Below are 21,046 nucleotides of genomic sequence, written 5' to 3'. Positions count from 1 at the left end.
GGCCAAACCCTAACGACGCTGGGCCAATTGTGCGCCGCCTTCAAAATGATGTTCTTATTCTCAAACGCCCCCCTCATGACCAAAATGTCTAAAAAGCTCAAATTGGGAAAAAGTCAGAGAACCATTACCTTACCAACATGGAGTGTATGAATGGGCTTAGTGATGTGGTCAATTGCTTGCTCACTCATTACAGCTGTCTCCTATTACTTGCAGATTAAGCTAAGGTCCTCTCATTACCGAAACACAGATGTCTCATTACCGTGTCATTTTTCGGGCCGTTTCGGTAATGAGAACCTTAATTTCTGTATTGATTATATGCTAATTGTAATGTATAGTCAATGGGTGTGCTGTGCTGGTAACTTTACTTATTTACTAGGACCACTAATACCTATTGTATAGATTTTTAATAAAACAACAGTTATTTGACTAAGTAGGGTTTGTCAAGAAATATGGGATGTTTAAACCCCATTTACCTTACTTTAAGCCACAATCTGCAATTTGTGTTTCAGTAAAGAGTTACCCCACTACTTAAAGGAGGATATCCCCCATTGTGACATGTGTACCTGTTTTCACACTTAAGTACACTGAGTGTACAAACATGAGGAACACCTACCTAATATTGAGTTGCACTCCCTTTTACCCTCAGAACAGCCTCAATTTGTCGGGGCATGGACTCTACAAAAGTGTTCTACAGGGATGCTGGCCCATGTTGACTCCAATGCTTCCCACAGTTGTGTCAAGTTGGCTAGATGTCCTTTGGGTGGTGGACCATTCTTGATACACACAGGACACTGTTGAGTGTGAAAAACCCAGCAGCAACGAGTGTGAAAAACCCAGCAGCATTGCAGTTTTTGGCACACTCAAACCAGTGCGTCTGGCACCTACTACCATACCCCGTTCAAAGGCACTTAAATATTTTGTCTTGCCCATTCACCCCCTGAATGGCACACATACACAATCCATGTATCAATTGTCTCAAGGCTTAAAAATCATTCTTTAACCTTTCTCCTCCCCTTCATCTACACTAATTGAAGTGGATTTATCAATAAGGGATCATACCTTTCACCTGGATTCACCTGGTCAGTCTAGGTCATGGAAAGAGCAGGTGTTCCTAATGTTTTGTACACTCAGTGTATTTTTAATTTTAATTTATTTAACTATGCAAGTCAGTTAAGAACAAATTCTTATTTTACAATGACGGCCTACCCCGGCCAAATCCCCCCCCCTAACCCAGACAACGCTGGGCCTATTGTGCATCTCCCTATGGCGGGCCCCGATCACAGCCGGTTGTGATACAACCCAGGATTGAACCAGGGTCTGTAGTGACGCCTCTAGCACTGAGATGCAGTGCCTTAGAGTGCTGCTCCACTCGGGAGCCTAAAAATACTGTTGTTGTTTAAATATCCACGTACTAATACACCAATATTACCTGTAAAGACCTTGGATATTTTTTTTGTCACTTTGTTACGTTTTAGTCTACTTTTGACTTTTGAAAATACTGTATGTGCATGTACTTACATTACTTATACTGAAATAAGGGGTATTTTAGTATCATGCAAGTCATTTGGGATTAACAAATGGCACACTTTGATGATTTGTTGGCTTACTGAATCTCTGATAGAGATCAGTCAAATTTTGCTAAACGATGCAACACTCATTATCAAAACATGTAGTCTCATCTCCGAAACCTGCTTATCATTACCGTAATGCACCAATATTTAGGAAATATTAAGAAAAATTGTACTTTAATTTAGCAATTTTGGCTTAAATCGGATTGTGTGATTTTTGTTCTTTATCCAAATATGTGTGCATAAATAAAATGCATAAATAACATGCATACATACACAAGTGATTATGACAAAAAAAATATTCTAAAAAGGTTATGTGTTAAAGGTAATGAGATAAATTACAAAATAAATGTTAATAATTTATTGGTAAATATTTTTATTTTCAGAGTTATGTTTGAAAACTGTTGTGGTAATGAGAATTTTTGCATTGTTACGGTATTTGTGGAAATTGTGGTAAAATACATCATATCTGATCAAAAAACATAATAATAATAATAATTAAATAAATTACTACAGATCCTAATCTCAGTGATCCGAGAGGAAATTCCATGGAAAATCACAGTTTCATGAGAATGACCAAATTACCTACATTAATCCACCGAATGCTTCGTCTCCTGAATGCTTGAATACTTGCTCTCCCTGACTTACATGTTTGATTAGCACATTTTCATACTCTAGGTTTGAGTAAGTGACTCCCTTAACGTTGTATTTAAACTACAGAATTACCCTTCCACGCTGTCATCCAAGATATTGACTGATCTTGTTTTTTTCTTCAGTTGCTCTATACTTGCCCAACCCAGTGTAATTATTATGCATTACCCAGTGACCTTCATGCTTGCTGGTCAGCACAAATGTATTCTGTATTTCCTGTCTCTTTTATCTCTTGTAGGGGTTGCGTAATAGGCCCCACTTTTCACTTCAGCGTTTCAGAGCTCAACTTTGGGGATGTGTCCTTTGGTGAGTTAAGCTATGGTTTGTTTTTCATTAATCCTCATTGATGATGCCTGTTACTCACGCTAGATGCTTGTGTTCGGCTTGGGGGCAGATTTATCAAACAGTGCATTTGAGACACACTGATAATACCTACTGCTTTGTATTTACAGTATAAAGCACAAGCATAACAATGAATGACAGATGCAAATAAACAACCATTACTGCAAGTCTACGAAATAGATGTAGCCCACAATATACACTGAGTGTGCAAAACATTAGGAACACCTTCCTAATATTGAGTTGCACCTCCTTTTGCCCTCAGAACAGCTTCAATTCGTCAGTTATGGACTCTAAAAGGTGTCAAAAGCGTTCTACAGGTATGCTGGCCCATGCTGACGCCAATGCTTCCCACAGTTGTGTCAAATTAGCTGGATGTCCTTTGGATGGTGGACCATTCTTGATACACACAGGAAACTTTTGAGCGTGAAAAACCCAGCAGCGTAGTAGTTCTTGACACACTCAAACCGGTGTGCCCCTGGCACCTACTACCATACCCTGTTCAAAGGCACTTAAATATTTTGTCTTGCCCATTCACCTTCTGAAGCACACATACACAGTCCATGTCTCAATTGTCTCAAGACTTACAAATCCTTCTTTAACCTGTCTCCTCCCCTTCATTTACACTGATTGAAGTGGATTTAACATCAAAACTGTGACATCAAAAAGGTATCAAAGCTTTCACCTGGATTCACCTGGTCAGTCTATGTCATGGAAAGAACAGGTGTCCCTAATATTTTGTACACTCAGTGTATAATTAAGCAATAAGGCCCGAGGGGGTGTGGTAGATGGCCAATATACCACGGCTAAGGGCTGTTCTTACACACGACGCAACGACACAGCCCTTAACTCTGGTATATTAGCCATATATCACACACCCTCGAGGTGCGTTATTGCTATTATAAACTGGTTACCAACGTAATTAGAGCTGTAAAAATAAATGTTTTGTCATGCTTGTGGTATATGGTCTGATATACTACGGCTTTCAGCCAATCAGCATTCAAATAAAATCAAATAAAATCAAATTTTATTTGTCACATTCACATGGTTAGCAGATGTTAATGCGAGTGTAGCGAAATGCTTGTGCTTCTAGTTCTGACAATGCAGTAATAACCAACAAGTAATCTAGCTAACAATTCCAAAACTACTACCTTATAGACACAAGTGTAAGGGGATATAGAATATGTACATAAAGATATATGAATGAGTGATGGTACAGAGCGGCATAGGCAAGTAGCATACAGTAGATGGTATTGAGTGCAGTATATACATATGAGATGAGTATGTAAACAAAGTGGCATAGTTAAAGTGGCTAGTGATACATGTATTACATAAGGATGCAGTAGATGATATAGAGTACAGTATATACGTATACATATGAGATGAATAATGTAGGGTATGTAAACATTATATTAGGTAGCATTGTTTAAAGTGGCTAGTGATATATTTTACATAATTTCCCATCAATTCCCATTATTAAAGTGGCTGGAGTTGAGTCAGTGTGTTGGCAGCAGCCACTCAATGTTAGTGGTGGCTGTTTAACAGTCTGATGGCCTTGAGATAGAAGCTGTTTTTCAGTCTCTCGGTCCCAGCTTTGATGCACCTGTACTGACCTCGCCTTCTGGATGATAGCGGGGTGAACAGGCAGTGGCTCGGGTGGTTGTTGTCCTTTATGATCAGGGCTCTAACTACCCAGTGTGTATTGTTTTGCAGTAATAGTCCCATACAAACAGTATTGGCACTCTATACCTTCTTGCAACAATTACTGCACACATTTACTCCCACTCTTCACTGCAAAGTTGTCATTTTGGATCTCCTAAAATAGGCCTTACACACTATTTGACCCTTCCAAAAATTGTCCAGGTTGATACATTTGGCATTGGATGTATTTTGAGCAGGCCTATCTCTCCTACATTTTTATGGTCCACTCAATTCTCTGCCTGCAATGCATCATGCATGTGCATGGCTTACAAATGGCTTACTGTGGAATGAGACTAACACACTATTAGCCACGGTAGAATGCACATTTTTCTTGTGATCAATAACAGCAAAGGTCTTTGCAGACAGATAATATTTAAGTATACTATGACACTTTTTTAATCTCAGTGGTTATTTGAGTGGCAATTCTCCCCACACAAACCATACATTTTAAAACCTTACAGATAAATCAAAGTCTTGATTATGAGTTGCCCTGTGGCATTGCAGCTGTATATCAGATTACAGTGTTTGGAATTATCTCTGCACTAACCCTTAGAACTGTAACATTGCTTGCTCTCTGTTTCATTCCTTATCCCTCCTTTCCTACAGGTTTCCCTCACACACTGACCTGCAGTCTGAACAATACTTCTCTGGTTCCTATCAACTTTGGGCTGAGGGTTCCAGGGGATGGCAGTGGCCCTTCCAGCATCACCAGTGTCTCCCAGGTGTCAGACCTGAGTAGGACAGAGTGGAGCTCCAGTACTGTACCAGACCGGCCCATTGAGTTCACCCTGACACCCAACTCAGGAACTGTGCGTCCTCAGGGACTGGTTGACATCCAGGTGTGTTAGAGGAGCAGGGAGCATTACCAGAAAGTAATCAAACATTATTCAAATGAAAATGTGCTTATGTACTCACTGTAGTAGAGTACCATTTAATTATGTTATTAAATGTAGGTGCTGTTGGGTCATGCTGAGTCAGCTAGCTTTCCAATTAGTGCTAAAGTGTATGCTGTAGGTTTTTCATTTGAGATTTAGAATAAACTAATCATTCGATTAATTACCTCTGATCGAAACGGATTTAATCAATGATAGCCCCTGAGGGGGGCAGAGCGTAATTGTAATCATCCTGTGGAGAAGTTGAATTTAAAAAAAATCTGTTGCAGATAAATGCCTGGGGAAGCTGCCTTTCTCCTTGTGGCTCTGCAGAGCTCTGATTATTACATCAGCCTGCTCTGGTTGCCTCTGGTTACTGAGTGTCATACGCTGGTCTTTTCCTATCAATGGGAGACTGTTTGGTCTTTTCCCATCATTTTAAGCTGTCAGCAGCCCTGCCGTGGGCATATCAGGGAATCTGTGCAGCTGTCTTCGGTGCTTTGTATAGGGTGTCTCCTGTCTGCCGCCCTCCCTTTGGCTGTCTGCAGCATGCTGCTCTGCTCTCCAGCCTAGTGACAGCACAGTGGCACTCCGGGGCTCTAATGAGATCTCTTACAAGACCAGAATAATGTATGTAGAAGAGGTCAGGGGAAGTCAAATGTGCTGGAGGGAGATAATCTTCATCACCTAGACCAGAAAATGGGCCCTGGCTAACCTTTCAAAGTATAGGAAGTTACTCATGGATGGATGGTGCAGAGATAACTGTTTCTCCCCATATGCAGGCACCTTTGACCATGCAGTCTACTCTACTTCCTCTGATGAAAGTAGCTTAGTAGGGTTCTACTGTATGTAGTATAGGCTATGTCAAGAAGTGTAAAGAAAAAACTAAAGGAACATGATTGCAAATTATTGCAAATTAAAAAAGTAGTGTAAACTGTAAATACATTTGCAGGGTTCTCCCCCAGATATTTGAAGAAGGTGGTGCTGCTGAGTACGGCCGGGGGAAGGCCCAGAGGGCGGAAGTTTATGAACACCTGTAACTGCCATTTCCTGCCATCTAGAGCAAAAAGTGGTCTTATATGATAACACATAAGTAAAAAAAAAAAATGTTTACATAGTGGTGCAGCCAGTCCACAAGTTGGAGCAGCGCCTCTCTTACATTCTTTGGGGAGAACCCTGATTTGCCAAACAAGCACAGTAGAGGTGCCATGGTTATGTCATGGTTATGTTTGACTGTTTAACCAGTATGTCTGCTGTGTACCTCCATCTGTAGGTGACTCTGTGCTCCAACAGTGTGCAGCGCTACAGCCTGGCTTTAGTAGTGGACGTACAAGGGGTTGGGGAGGATGTGCTGGCCCTACCCATCAATGCCAGGTTAGAGGTCTAGATCCAGGGTCTAAACACACCTCTTCGCTACAATAATGTCCTGATTTATGATCAGGGGGGGGAACTCCTCATTCAGAGCAGATGATTAATAGTCCTTTCATTCATTTCAATGTCAGAGACCCCTTATAGAAAGCTACTTCATAACCTCAACTCATCAATGTAGAGCTGTAAGCACATAGGGATAATTATTCTACTGTGCAGGCCAATATGTGTGTAACCTAAAAGGTGAGTGGTGTATTAAGCTTGGGTAAATGTCTGTGTCCGTAGGTGTGTTATACCAAATGTTCTTCTGGATACCCCAGTACTACAGTTCCAGAGATGTTTCCTGAGTTACCCTTACGAGCAGTCAGTGAAGCTTACTAATGACAGTGACCTGCCTGCATGCTATGGCCTTCTGTTCCAGGTTAGATTTGAAGTGTTACTGTTTTATAATGTTTCAGTGTCTCTGACTTTCTGGTCTCTCCACCATCCATTTGTCTTTGCTCTACGCTTGGCTTCCCTTGATCACTGCCAAGGGGCCATTCTATTGTCTTTGACAGACAAGTTTATCAGGCCACTTACTGTTTGGGTGTTTCAGTGCTTCAGGCATTTCTCTAACACTGTGTCTGTGGTCCCTCTCTCCAGGAGTATGAGGAGTACCCGTCACTGCTCTACTCCAGTGCCCACCCACGAGGGGTCATTCAGCCCCACAGTGCTGTGGACATCCCCCTGGCTCTGCGGGCTAAGACTGTTGGCAGGCTTCAACAAACTGCACAGATTGCTATATTTGGGAAGAAGGAGCCTCCTCTGGTGAGATCATGTCTGTGCTAGTGTGTGTGTGTGTGTGTGTGTGTGTGTGTGTGTGTGTGTGTGTGTGTGTGTGTGTGTGTGTGTGTGTGTGTGTGTGTGTGTGTGTGTGTGTGTGTGTGTGTGTAGCCTTGCATTTATACCACTGGTCCCTCTAATTTCTTGGAATTCCATAGAACGTGCAACTGTCCTGCATTGGGGAGGGTCCGGTAGTCCATGTCATGACCACAGAGGTGGCATTTGGCAGCATACCAGTTCTGACCGATGTCTCCAGAACACTGCAGCTCTCAAACCAGTCCCCAATACCAGCACGCTTTGTGGCTCAAATGGTGGGTCAAACTTAACAAGGGGAAATTCTCTCTCCCTTAAATTCTCTCTCCCATTGGCTCTGTTTACCTCTGCTCATTTTCTGCTACATGCTGCCTCTGATTAATTTCTAACCTAATTCAGTTTGTAATTCATTAGTTAATTGGTTAAATTCTTTGTTAGCTTTCTGGATATCAGGCTGCCAGTGCAATCTAATCCCAATAGCAACTCATCAGACTTTTACATTTGCTCCATGGCCCTTCCTTTATTACCGTGTTACATCTGTCCTCCTAAATCTTCATAGTCTTTACCAATAGGCACAAATTAGAAACATAACAATCAGAATTTCATCGTCTTTAATTCATTAATTCTGCAGACCTTTTGCGATAGATGGGGCTTTGTTTACTCTCGCCCTAAGATGTTTTACACAGTAATGTGGGTTTGTTCTATTACACATACTGTACATTGTGTTACTAATGAATCCACTGAGTATAGTGTTTGCTCTGTCTCTATTTCTGTTTGATGCCTCTTTTTTGATTGGAACCCTGCTATGCTGGGGCCTTCTAGTACTGCAGTCTACACAAACACACACACACACACACTCACACGCACACGCACACACACACGCACACACACACACACACACACACACACACACACACACACACACACACACACACACACACACATGGTATCTTGGATTGCGCTTAAATCCTTAAAGTGCAGTGCTGTGGAAATGAGCGAACACTCTTTTGTCCTCCAAGGCTAAAGAGATGTGTGTTGATAAGGCAGGCATTTTTATAGAGCAATTTCAAGCATCAATCGTTGGTGATTCTTCCAGAGTTATATTAGAGTCAATCGATAGCATGGCAAAGAGCCAGCCTACTGGGCACAGACGTCAGTTCACCATCTAGTTTTGATTTACATTTGGTTGAGTTGTCAACTAGCGTGAATCCAACAGGAAATCAAAAAAATTGTCGTCATGTCATTGGCTTAAGATTCAAAGTTGGGTGAAAAGAAATACGAAATTCCTTTACATTGATTACTTTTTAAAAAACCGATCAATGTCATCACATTGAATGTATTTGCTAAAATAACATGGAAACAACATTGATTCAACCAGTCTTTGCCCAGTGGGAAGTAATACTGGATAGCAAAATAATGTGAAAGATTTAAAAACAAAGTATACATTCTATTTGTACTTTGTCATTAGTATATTCTAGACTGTTCATGATGGCACTATACTGTTCAATCTACTGAGTTTTGCAGTGGTTTCCATTCTAAACCTCATTGGCTGTCTTTACACAGGCAGCCCAATTCTGATCTTTTTCCCAATCACATTAGATCTTTCACATCAGATCTTTTTCAGAGCTGATCTGCTTGGTCAAAATACCAATTAGTGAAAAAAAGATCAGAATTGGGCTGCCTGTGTAAACGCAGCATTTGAAATGCCATGGTTCAAAACAATCAATTTTATTAAGCCTCTCTAATGCAAGTCTGATCTGATTATTGAAATTTCAGCTGGGTGTGCGAAGACACCCCTCCATGATCACCTTTGTATCGACCGGCGGCTCATCTCTTACTAGCTCTCTGCCACATAAAGCCTGAGAAAGTGAACTATGACGCTCAGGCTGTGTTTACACAGGCAGCCCAATTCTGATGTTTCTTTCACTAATTGGTATTTTGACCATTCATATCAGCTCTGAAAAACATCTGATGTGATTGGTCAAAAGACCAATTAGTGGAAAAAATATCAGATGACTCCAGAATTCACACAACGCTCACATGGATGGTTAGCGTGTGTCTTATATGTGAGGTGTAGTGGATCATTGTTTCAAGGGCAGTGTAGAACCTAAAAGGCTTCTTTGGCTGTCCCCATAGGAGAACCCTTTGAATAATCATTTTTGGTTGCAGGTGTTCCATGTCCAATCCTTTCTACAGAGGGTTCAACATGAAACCCAAAACTGTTCTACCTGGAACCAAAAATGGTTCTCCTATGGGGGCAGCCAAAGAACCCTTTTGGAACCATTTTTTTGGGTTCCAAAAGAGTGTAGAGAGTCTATTAGAATATATTCATTATGACTAGACATCTTCCTAAAAATCTACCCTCATTCTGTCTTACAGGCTGACAGAATATGTTTATGTCTGAATGATCGGTTGGTTCTACATGACTGCTAGTAACATTAAGATCTTCTGTCTCCAGCAGACCATGCTCTGTTCAATAAGGTCTCCTCCACACTCCAACACACACTGAAACTCCAATTAAATCCAGTGCATTGCACAATGTCAGTGTAAGGAAGTTGCATGTTGTAAAAAAAGCGAGTATTACTGCCCTTGCTTATCTAGTTTGTAGACTAGCGAGTTTGTTAGATAAGATAAGGCCCCTGCAAACACTGAGCTCATTCAGGTTCTTTGGTTGCTGTTCAAAAGCAAACGTCATGATGGCAGTCAATTGTGATGATTCTGCTTAGTCCATGGAAGCATCCAGATAGTTGGATGATGCCTCCAGTGTGGTGGTGAAATAAAGCATCAGCAATCAGAAAGCCCAATCCAGTGTCCCAGAGCTGGATTCAGTCAGACTATCCCAATTAAAGCACTATGTGTATCAATCAGGATGCTGCTGCATGGAGAATTTATTTTAGTCCTCTTTCAGCTAATAGCTAAGAAATAGAGAGCTGCTGGTGCACTTTGGGCTTATCTCCTGATGTGAACAAGGCTGAAGATGTGGTTGTAGAGAAGATTAATGTGTCTTCTTTTTAGATGAGTTCCTTATTGAATGTAAATTCATTCAAATCGATCAGAAATCTGGAATGGAGCAGAATAGGATGGGGAAAGTAGGTTTCTCATCTTTTTTTCTTTAGATGAAACATACTTTCAGATAAAGATCCAATTCTCAAACTGAATTAGAAGGAAGGCTATTAGTGAAAAACAAGCACAGCGGGGTGATCCTTGTATCTATATCAACACAGCTTTTGCGCCGTTGATCTGATAAAACCTCAGCCTGTCTGTTATTGTTTCAATTAGCAGCTTCACATTCTCTGTAAAACTGATAGACGAGTGAGCTTCCCCACTGCAGCCTTCCTCTGCCTCCACCAGGCTACCAAGAGGCCCACAGATAAGACAGTATAAGTAGGGAAGAGACTGGAGGGAGCCCGGACATGCTATTACTACATGGCCTCTCATTGTAAAACACTGCATTGCTCTAGAGCCAGATAAGGTTCTGCTAAAGGTGTCAAATTGCTTCTTGTGTGCTGCCCTCGTTTTATTTCTCAATCTAAAGCACTCAGACACTCTGTAAGAATGGGCCAATAATAGAGTTTAATAGAACATATGATCTCTATTGGCCTAATCATAAAAGGGTTCAATGCCTGTTGTTGCCTTTGGCTAACCTCCTGGGTGTTTGGCTAACCTGAGGATGTTTAATCAAAATTACAAACATACTCTTACAAAGCCCCTCAGTGAATCTATCGTGCATTTGTTTTGGCTCACTGCATACTTTATACTGTATTCTTTTTCAATTACCACCTCAAATGTTAGAACCTATGTAACAGAAGTCCACTGTATTTTTCCAGGTGCGCAGCAGGTCTCTGTGGCGGGTGGAGCCAAGTGAGGGAGAGGTTCCACCCCAGGGGAAGCTGGAGCTGAGGCTAGTGGCTCACCTGGATGACACCCTGCATTTCCAGGACAAGCTGCACCTGTCCATCCAGAATAGTGAAACACACACCATCCCTTTTTCTGCTACTGGCAAGGGCACTACTATTGTCACCAACCGCCCTTTTGCCCCCAGTCTGGACTTGGGAGCTCATTTCAGGTAGGCATAGAGTGAGGAAATACTGAAAGTGCATACTTTACATATTCAATCAAGTCAGTCATTCAAATCCTTTTTATTCTTTCCCCCTGAAACCTTGTCTTCTGTCCTCTCATCTCCAGCTCTGGTCCATGTCAGTACCATTTTAGAGTGACCAACCGAGGTCGCCGCTCCCACCAGCTGTACTGGACAACGGATGGGTACCCCCAGTTTCGCCGAAGAGTTCCCCCACCCGCCAACACAACCAGGGAGATAAAGGGTCGCAGCTCCCTGGTATCCCCACCTGTAGATGGGCCAGTCTTCAGCCTGCACCCCATGCGTATGGAGCTGGCCCCGGGACACACTGCCGACATGGTGCTGGAGGGCTCCTCTGACTCTCCCAAGGTGGGAACATGAGACAATGGTTAAAAACACTCCTCTGTCAGACACAACCTAGATATTCAGTTGAGATCTAGAAACATACACACTCCCTCAAAATACACATACGGTATGCTTCTCAATGAAAATCTATGCGGATCATGCATTGTGTGTTACGTGGGAAAAATGCGTTGGAGTCGACATTGGCGACAATGTTCTTCCTCAACACCTAAAGTTGTTGAACGTTGAATAAATTATTTAATTTTCTTCCCAAGACCTACTATGTTTCACCATATTATACCTTTATGAACTCCAGTTTGTTCAGCCAAACCAGTTCCATTTAGTGGAGCATTACCAGTGTTTGGTGATAGTAATCACAGCTGGTTATTAACATTTGCTAACATTTGAACAAACATGTGAAATACAGTCAGTGCACTCTTAGCTAGCATATTAGATCACGACACAGGGGGTTCAAGGTTGAATTCTACAGAGATAAAGGTGTAGAATCTTCCCAAAGTAACACTGCACAGGCCTGGGTGTTGACTTCCTCTCTGGGGTATTACTGGGATGCCTATTGATTGAAAGAAGGAGAGGGAAAGAAGCAAGAACCAGGGATAAGCCCACGCCACTGCAGCCTCTGCTGATCCCTTATATCTTTGGCTATTGTGGAGTTGTAATTCAGGAAAGCCCAAGCAAAGCAGAGTGTGGCTATGTCTCAGAAAAGCTTTGCCAGGGCTCTATTTCTGTTGGGTAGTTATAGGAAACTATGTCACATTTATACCTAAACAAGGTCAAAAGCTGAGCTTAAGTGCAGAATTGTATCTGCCGGTATAAAGGTTGTGTTAGCAGTTGATGTTATTCTTCAATAACACAGGCCCCAAAGCAAATCAGTGGTAGAAAAATAGGTTTATTCAAAGAGAAAAAAATCTAAGTTGTTATGTTGGGAAGTAGATGACAGTTGTTCTTTCTTCCCTGTCCTCAGCTGGTTAACCTTGTGGTTAACTAATTAGAATTCCTTGCAGTAAAATTGGGCCAATGGTCAAGTACCAAGTATCTTGTTTCAGGTTCAATGTATAGACAATTCGAACCAATGAGAACTTGCCACATGTAGCTATGAGTCCAGGACTGAAACCCTTACACAGATTCTAAACAGATGTTGAACTGAAAAACAACTATTTCCATTGATCGTTAATTCCCTATTGACCTCTAGTCCACTGTGTTGTGTATTATCTTAAAATATTCTTACAGTTGTCTTGAGTTAATGGGATGTGTGAACTGAATACCTGTGTTTCTAACCCAGGTGGTCCGAGAGAGGCTGGTGTGTCACGCCATCCTAGGTCACCAGAGTGGGAAGGAGCGGATCATGACGGTGGACGTCACATGTCGGTTTGTCTCACCCATCCTGGACATCTCCTCCCAGCAGCTCAGCTTCTATGTGGAGAAGGTGTGTGACACCAATCACCCATCACCCACATTTGCTGCCTCTCTGCTCACAATGCAAGTGCATTGAAGCCTTAGTGCATGGAATTCTTCTCATAAGCTTCTACAGTCATGGTGTAGCCATCCATGCCCAATGACACATATTTCATAATGCTTGCAGTGTTTCCCCTATATGCATTTAGCAGCGGCGTACCATCACTGCTAAATCATGGCCGCCACTGTAAAAAATATTTTATATATAATGTAGCTGTATAGATGTATGCCACAGGATGACCCCGTCCGCCGCCCCGCAGGAAGACCCATCCCCCCTACTAACTCTGCCACCGCTGCTGAAAAAAATCCTATGGGAAACACTGGCTTGAAACATTAGACCTCACATCAGTCATTTGTTCATTGAAGGCATTCAGTGTTCAGCAGATCAATGATTTGAGTTCTGTTGAGACATTGTGTTTATTCGATGTTCTCCAGCTCCAGTGTCAGGAGTCCATTGCTCCATGAAGCTGGATCATAGTGATTATCTCCTAAGGAAATTAAACTGTATACTTCTGCACCAGTTCATTCCTGATTTATGATGTGAAGATGGCAATGGTTCTGACAGAGCACAAAGCTTTGCCCCAGATTATGTTAGTGTAACCAATAATATATGGACCCAGTGGACATGAGAGGAAGTTGTTGACCAGAGGGGTTCGGCTCAAATCCAAAATTAGTCCACTTATTGCAGTATGCTTAAACCTGAATACACATTATGCCTATTGGAAGATGAACTTGGGTTTAAGCTATTTTCAAGGATTCTATGGGGATAGCAAAAAGCACTTTGCACTCTCCATCTCATATCATCAGAATGATTGAATTCTGAATGAGAGAAAGAATGAGGCGTCACCTCTATCATCATAATGAAATTATTTCCTGTCCCCCCTATTTTACTTTTATTATCACTAGCACAAACTCTATCGCAATGTTTGTATTAACGCCCCTTTTCATGCTGAACCTGTGCATATTTTTACACATACCTAACATCTCCTGGAAGCTGCTTTCAGGTTCTGTTGCTGATCAGCCTTTCAGAAATAAAAATTATAATTTATTTCAGTGGAATTCTTTTATCTGACTCTGTCCCATTCATCTATGTGTTGACAGCCTTTCCTCTAGATTTACAGGCTGCTTGTGCAGCAGACCTCTCCGGGATAAAGCAATTAGAGAGAGGGAAATGGGATGGGGGAAGGAATGGAGAGGGAGAGGGAGAGGGGGGAGGAAGGAATGGGTAAGGAGAGACAGCAAGAAATAAAGGGATAAGAAATGCAGTAGAGTTGAGAGGAGGAGGGAGAGAGGCTGAGAATGAATTGCAGATGTATAAGGCCTGCTGTAAATTGTGTTGCCCACACAAGAAAGTGATAGATAGAGATTATAGATTGAGTTATTTCTGCTTTGCTTAACCTTTAAGAAGTTATTAACTACAGGGCAGCTTTTATATGGGCATTATAGTCAATTGACTTCCAGTCTCTAGAGTTTACTGTATTGAATACCGGTAGTTACTCTTAACTTATTTAATTCATCTTCCCAATCAGTCTTATCTTTCCTTTTCTAATGTGTGTGTGTGTGTTTGTGTGTTAGAATTCTGAACGTGTGACTGTTGGTGCCCCCACTGCAGGCTCCAGGTGTCTCTCTGCTTCCTCTCTACCAAAAGCTGCTCCTGAGGAATGTGTCATCTCTGGCCCTCTCTCTGCAGCTCACTCTGGCTGAGCCCTTTGGTCTGTCTGACCACGATGGTGATCACACATGTGTCACTTCTAAGGTACATCCTTCTGCAGGCAGTACTTGTACAATACATCACAGGGATTATAGCCTTGGTTCATATTTAACATAATCTGACACGTTTGATTATTTACATTTTTTAGGTGGGTATCTGTACCTAGTATTGAGGGGCAGGTACCATATTATGTCCATGTCTCTGTGTTGGTAGACTTTGGTACTGGCTGTAGGAGTGCAGACGGAGCAGTGGGTACGCTTCGATCCCTTATACCGCCAGGACAGTATAACGCGGGTGGCTGAGGAGGTGCTGGAGGTGCGCTACTCAGACCATCCTCAGCAGGACACGGTGGGCCTGAGGGGAGAGGTCCACTTCCCCAACCTGCACTTCTCAAGTGCGGCTCTGGACTTTGGCTGTGTACTGAACCACACCGAGGTTCAGCGCCAGCTCACCATGACCAACTGCAGCCCTCTGTCTGTGTCCTACCACTGGGCCTTCCTGGTCGACCAGCAACAGTACAATATCAGGTAGAGAGCCTAGTCCACCTCAACAATGTCACTGTTAGACTTGTTTAGCCACCATCCCTGGGAAAGAAAACTCAAGATTTAAGCAGAGAATATCCCTGACCTTTGTATGTCTATTCCTAAACACTTCATTACCTTCCCTATATTGGATGGCATATTGTTATAAATGGTTGGGGATATTGTTTATTGTGGTTCCACTGTTTATTTGAGATTCTATTGAGGCATAGGAGGGCTCCAGTTTTCATGTAGTTCCAGGAGGGGACAGATGGTGCCGAAGCCACTGGCATAGCCGAGGAAAGGAACTCCTTATTAAGACTCCATTTAATCAAGCTGTTCATTTCCCCTTCAACTGAAAAGATGCTGAGCATCAGACTGCTCATCAAGCCACTTTCCTTCCTCCTAAGAGGCTGATATGAAGTTCCACTCCTGTAAACTGTGTGTTTGAAATGTGTAAGCACATATCATACTGTACTGTACTGGAGTGGCCACCTCTGGGATTATGGATTTAAAGTTGTCTGAGATGGGAAAAGCAAGATGATTGCACCTTTAGTAAAGCCAAATCCAGCCATTCTCTAAGGAAACCAACAGGAAAAAATGTATCTGAGACGCTTCAATAAAAAGTTTGATCTACTGACGGTGCACACGTATTGCTATTTTCATCTACATCTCTACCTTGGCAGCCATTGCTTGGATCCATCTTGAGAACACAATGTAAACCAGTCCAAAAGCCTGTCCTTGGAAGTGGCTACTCAGCACCACACTCCCTTAATCTCCTCACACCAGTCAAGAAGGGATCCAATCTGTTACACTACAACTCTTTGGCTACTATTTCAAGCTATCTATTTTGAGGGAATATGAACCTCAAGAAGCTCCACAACATGGAGTTGCCTTCAGTAGATATCAGTTCATTATGCACCGAGATATATAGACTCCATATTAATGATGTCCTGCTTTTTGTGATCACAGCAGGGTTTCTGTAGTGTGTACAGATAACAGATTTTCTGCAAAATAATTTGATTGTAGAAATTATTATAAGTTAACTAGAAAATAAAAAATACTACACTCTAAGCACTCAAAGGAGTCAATGCCCATGTTGGCTCTGATGTTAAATCTGAGCTGTCAATACAGCTCCAATCTCTGGCAGCGTATTGTTGAGTTTTTATAGTTTTTAATTGTTCTTCAATGTCCTGCCTCAGAGGAATCAATAGTGCTGTACGTGGGGCTAAAGTGCAGGCCAGTGAAGATTTATCACTCAGCCTCCTGCTTTTCATTTCTCCAGACCCACTCCCTTAGAAGTGGATGACCCTTCCTATCAATATTCACTTGGTTTACACAATGCATAGGCCAACCTGCTAATTAAATACCTATCGGTAATGCAATCATTGGTGATCCTGCTATTATTATTGCACCATTTTCATCCGCTTAGCTAACTGATTTATGGTGTATATGTTTCTGACGGACAGTTTGCCTTGCTGTCCATTTCTGATTTGGTGCTGATATATTTCACTTCCCCAGGTTTCCTGAGCAGACCAACGTGAGTGAGGGAAGAGTGACCACACATGAGGAGGAGAGGGATACGCGATGGGACCTGTCCAAAAATAGAAACATTGACAGAGTGGACTCAAACAGGTCTGATCCTGCCGTTCACCAAGCTCCAGCACTTGCACCCTGTATCTGAATAGAATGAGCAATATAATGTATTTACATCATGCCAACATATAGAGAGATATTTGAGATCAGAGATTCACAGCAGGCTTATTTCATACGATAGTGGCCGCATATGGAATCCAATTTTTTTAACTTTACATTAACTGGAAATAATTCCAAATGGTTGAAGAACTAGATTGTCAGCATCTAGCCCAATTATAGCAGAGTATAATAATTTCAGGCGTCTCCCATGAGGGTCTTCACTTCAGACAATCTTTGAAAAGGCATTGGGCTTCGTGGGGTACATTAACGATATAAAAAAAAAAATCTACTTTTCTCTCTCTGCTGACAGTTTTGTGTAATTGAAATGTTATTTGTTCCAGAGACTTCTGAGGTGTCTGGGGATTAGTGTGATGGAATGTCAGCACATACACACACTCATGCACAGACACACACATGCACATACATGTGCACACACACACACACACACACACACACACACACACACACACACAAATGCTTACAAATGAGAGCAATGGGACAAGATAGAAAGCTTAAAATCCTATATTGTATAGTGAGACAAAATATGGTGGTTCCTCCTGACAGTGGTCCTCTGGAGTATATTAATTTAACCTGTTAAATTATCTTTGCTGGTGGCACGAACTGCCATAGAATTCCCCATACAACACTGCCCCCTGCTGTTACTCCCCAGAACACCTACTCTTACTATAGTCTGCAGGCGCGACCTGCTTTGTCTCTTTCATCACCATGTCTCCTTCTATTTTGTATATCTGTATGTATCTGTGTGTTTCTCTATGTCGCCATTTCACTACATTTCTGTCAATGTGCATGTCTGTCTCTCGTTTTTTATCTGGCAACATCTGTCCGGTCCCCTTTCTTGCAAAATATGTTTTCAGTCCATTGGAGCATTTTTATTAAAATGCCATTAATTAATTAGCATTCTGTAAGGAATTAACCTCATGGACGTACCAAGCGTGTAGCTACCGATTACTTTGTTAATGTGTCTGTTAATTGGATCCCTTACTTGATCCAAGATTAAATATCCAGTGAGTTGTCTTTATTACAGTTCAATACTGTAGATATAACACAACACATTATATACTTATTCTTCAGGGAAATTGAGGTTCCCAAACTGTTCCTGGATGAGAAGGTGGAGGACGAGAAGGGAGACCAAGAGAATGAGACTAAGGAGGGTAAGGGCTCTCCCAAAGATCCCCTGTCAGCTCCAGTCACCCTCACTCTCATCACAGAGGGGAGGCAGAGCCAGGGGCGAGGCAGCTACAACCCCAGCAGACAGGAGATCAACAGGACCTCACCAGCACAGTGGCCAGACAGTACTGATCAGAACACAGGCACAGCAAGCTGCACTACAAAGGACCATCCCAGTGTTGGAGTGGAGGAGGTACAGTACACACTATCAGGTGCCCAGCTGATAAGCTTTCTTCTCTGTTTTGGTAGGATGGAGTTTTGGCCTTCCATGGTGACATCACCAGGTGGTACATTAATTAATAGACCAATACGAAAGAGTTCCGAACCTCTCTGCCAATAACAGCTAGTTTTCAGTTTTCCCCTTTCCTCCCCACCCAGACCAGACAGTCCTAGCAGAATTCTTGTTTGAGAAATTGATCTTTGCTAAGAAGCTATTTTCGTTTATTTTTCACCATTTTAATTGAAATCGGTCACAGTAAGGTACTTAATTGTTACTCAGAAATAATTTAATATTGAGATAAAATGGCTGCATTGGACCAACAGAGAACATTGTTGAATTGAATTACAGTATTGTATCAACGTTTCTCACCTCTTATCAACTATTCCTTTGTGCATCCCCTACCCTCTCACTATTGTTCTATCCATATGTCCTTGCCTTTCTCTATCGGTCTATCATTTTTCTGACCTACTGTGTACCTCCTTATATGTCTCTCCTCCTCTCTCCTTGATGCAGGTGTTTGATATCCTACCTATATATGGGGTGCTGCAGCCAGGTGAAAGCCAGCTGGTGTCCTTCTCCTTTTACGGTCATGCTGACATCAGTGGTCAGGTTCTGGCTCTGTGTGAGGTCGAGGAGGGCCCCACATATGAAATCACACTCAAAGGAGAGGCTTCACTAGTCACCTACAGCCTGAACAGAACAGAGATAGACTTTGGCCTTCAGGTATTTGTACTATGGTCACCCTGAGGCTGTGTTAGTTGAGTCCAGTTCACTTGTGAAGGATAGAGATATCTGTGTTGGCTTTCTTTGCTTGTGTTTTTCATTCGTCCCTGTTTGGGTATGCAATGAATGCATTCAAGGCAATTGTCATTGATATTCAAACAAGGACTTATTGATTTTTTTATTTTTAAAGGAGTGAATCAGCAGAATCTTATCCTTGCGGGTTCAGCATACATTGTTTGGATCCATTCCCGCTCTTCTTCTTCTTCCCTTCTTTCTCCTGCAGTTGTTTGACCATGTGGCCGAGGCAGAGATCACCCTGAGGAACACAGGGAAGGTGGGCTTTCAGTTCAGTGCTCTGTTGGGGGAGAAGGATGTGTGTGAGGACCCTCGGCCTGGACATCCCCTGGTCATCCCCAGAATGGTGAGACAGCCCACAGCACAGGGGATCCCTCCCTTTTACAGTCTGCTTTCTATACCAATCCTTTAGTGTAACTACATACACCCTTTATGTAGTTACTTTCAAGGGATTTTGGCAGAGCCAGATGAACTTGTGGATACCATTTTTATGTATTTTATGTAACCCTTTGTTTGTCTCTCATTACTCAAAGGGTTACATCGAGGCGAATGCAGAGCAGAAGCTTTCAGTGTACTATCTCCCTGGGGTCCCTGAGGTCTTCCACAAGACTTTCCAGCTGCAGGTGGCTTTCTTTGAGCCAGAGAGCCTCACTCTCAGAGGAGAGGGCATCTTCCCCAGGGTGTGCCTGGACCTACCCAGAGAGCTCAGTATGTGCCTTTGGTCATTGTGGAGGTCTATCGCGATACTCTAAAACTGTTTTGTTGCAGTGTGTAACTCGCTATTCTTGTATTGTGTAGATGATGAGAGGTATACTGCAGTGGTGAAGGAGGCCAAGGAGGCTCTGGAGGAGGACAGGAGGGATGTGGGCATCAGCCGGCCTGCTACTGGAAATGGCCTCCTGTCAGACCAGGACTACATCCCTACAGTCAGTACCTACTGTATCAAAATCACTCAGCACTTTCACCTTGATTCATGTACAGTGCATTTGGAAAGTATTCAGACCCTTGACTTTTACCACATTTTGTTACATTACAGCCTTATTCTAAAATGTATTAAAATGTATTTTTTTAACATAGATCTCACCATTATGATTGTCTTCATAAGACGAAACAAAGCTAATGTGTTCAGTTTGTATGGCAGACATGATACCTGTGCTGTGTGGACAGATGTGTGTGAAAATTGATTTCTGTCTCTCTGTGTGCAGTATGATGCCCTGCTGCAGATGGAGGTAGAGAGGCTCTTGGTGAAACAGAATGCCATGGCTGTTGAGAACAGACAAGTGGATAATAGAGACACACCTGCGTCTACTAGCAAGTGGCGCAAGAAGCTTAGCAGGTAGGCTCACATGCAAATGCACCATCTCTCCTCCATGGCTATGCATACTGTATATGTGACTCATTACTGAAAGTGGGATCTCATTGTGTCTCATGTTTAGATTCCTCCTACCGGAGTACACACTGGACTTTGGCTATGTGATCCATGGTAGTGTTCCTAACCACATAGTCAAAGTGACAAACACTGGACCCATGTCTGTGTCCTTCCGGGCTGACCGCCGCCCACTCACAGGCACAGGTAGGTTCTCCAGTATTCCTTAAAGTAGCTACATATGGAGCTGTGTGGCTGTTTAGGGAATATTATAGATCATTTTTAACAATAGATTTGTTTTTT

At 42.4% G+C, this 21,046-nt stretch overlaps 1 protein-coding gene across 4 annotated transcripts in view; it reads left to right on the top strand.

Annotated features, from left to right (window-relative positions):
- The window catches only part of hydin (HYDIN axonemal central pair apparatus protein), a 69,399-nt gene that overhangs the window by 23,928 nt on the left and 24,425 nt on the right, over positions 1 to 21,046 (top strand). For 3 of the 4 annotated variants that reach the window (XM_024423520.2, XM_042323142.1, XM_042323144.1), the window contains exons 13-31: positions 2,458 to 2,525; positions 4,866 to 5,098; positions 6,405 to 6,505; positions 6,785 to 6,920; positions 7,142 to 7,306; positions 7,480 to 7,632; positions 11,182 to 11,420; positions 11,540 to 11,801; positions 13,075 to 13,218; positions 14,860 to 15,003; positions 15,172 to 15,485; positions 16,998 to 17,111; positions 18,264 to 18,552; positions 19,093 to 19,302; positions 19,586 to 19,723; positions 19,911 to 20,085; positions 20,176 to 20,303; positions 20,583 to 20,713; positions 20,814 to 20,950. In XM_024423520.2, coding sequence (XP_024279288.2) covers positions 2,458 to 2,525; positions 4,866 to 5,098; positions 6,405 to 6,505; positions 6,785 to 6,920; positions 7,142 to 7,306; positions 7,480 to 7,632; positions 11,182 to 11,420; positions 11,540 to 11,801; positions 13,075 to 13,218; positions 14,860 to 15,003; positions 15,172 to 15,485; positions 16,998 to 17,111; positions 18,264 to 18,552; positions 19,093 to 19,302; positions 19,586 to 19,723; positions 19,911 to 20,085; positions 20,176 to 20,303; positions 20,583 to 20,713; positions 20,814 to 20,950 — 3,281 coding nt within the window. The remainder of the gene's footprint in view (positions 1 to 2,457; positions 2,526 to 4,865; positions 5,099 to 6,404; positions 6,506 to 6,784; positions 6,921 to 7,141; positions 7,307 to 7,479; positions 7,633 to 11,181; positions 11,421 to 11,539; positions 11,802 to 13,074; positions 13,219 to 14,859; positions 15,004 to 15,171; positions 15,486 to 16,997; positions 17,112 to 18,263; positions 18,553 to 19,092; positions 19,303 to 19,585; positions 19,724 to 19,910; positions 20,086 to 20,175; positions 20,304 to 20,582; positions 20,714 to 20,813; positions 20,951 to 21,046) is intronic. The other variant, XM_042323143.1, reaches the window with a different exon arrangement.

Source organism: Oncorhynchus tshawytscha, linkage group LG06 (genome assembly GCF_018296145.1).
Source record: "Oncorhynchus tshawytscha isolate Ot180627B linkage group LG06, Otsh_v2.0, whole genome shotgun sequence".
Classification (NCBI taxonomy): Eukaryota; Metazoa; Chordata; class Actinopteri; order Salmoniformes; family Salmonidae; genus Oncorhynchus; species Oncorhynchus tshawytscha.
Note: the sequence above shows the minus strand (reverse complement) of the source record. Positions and strands in the feature narration are given on the sequence as shown.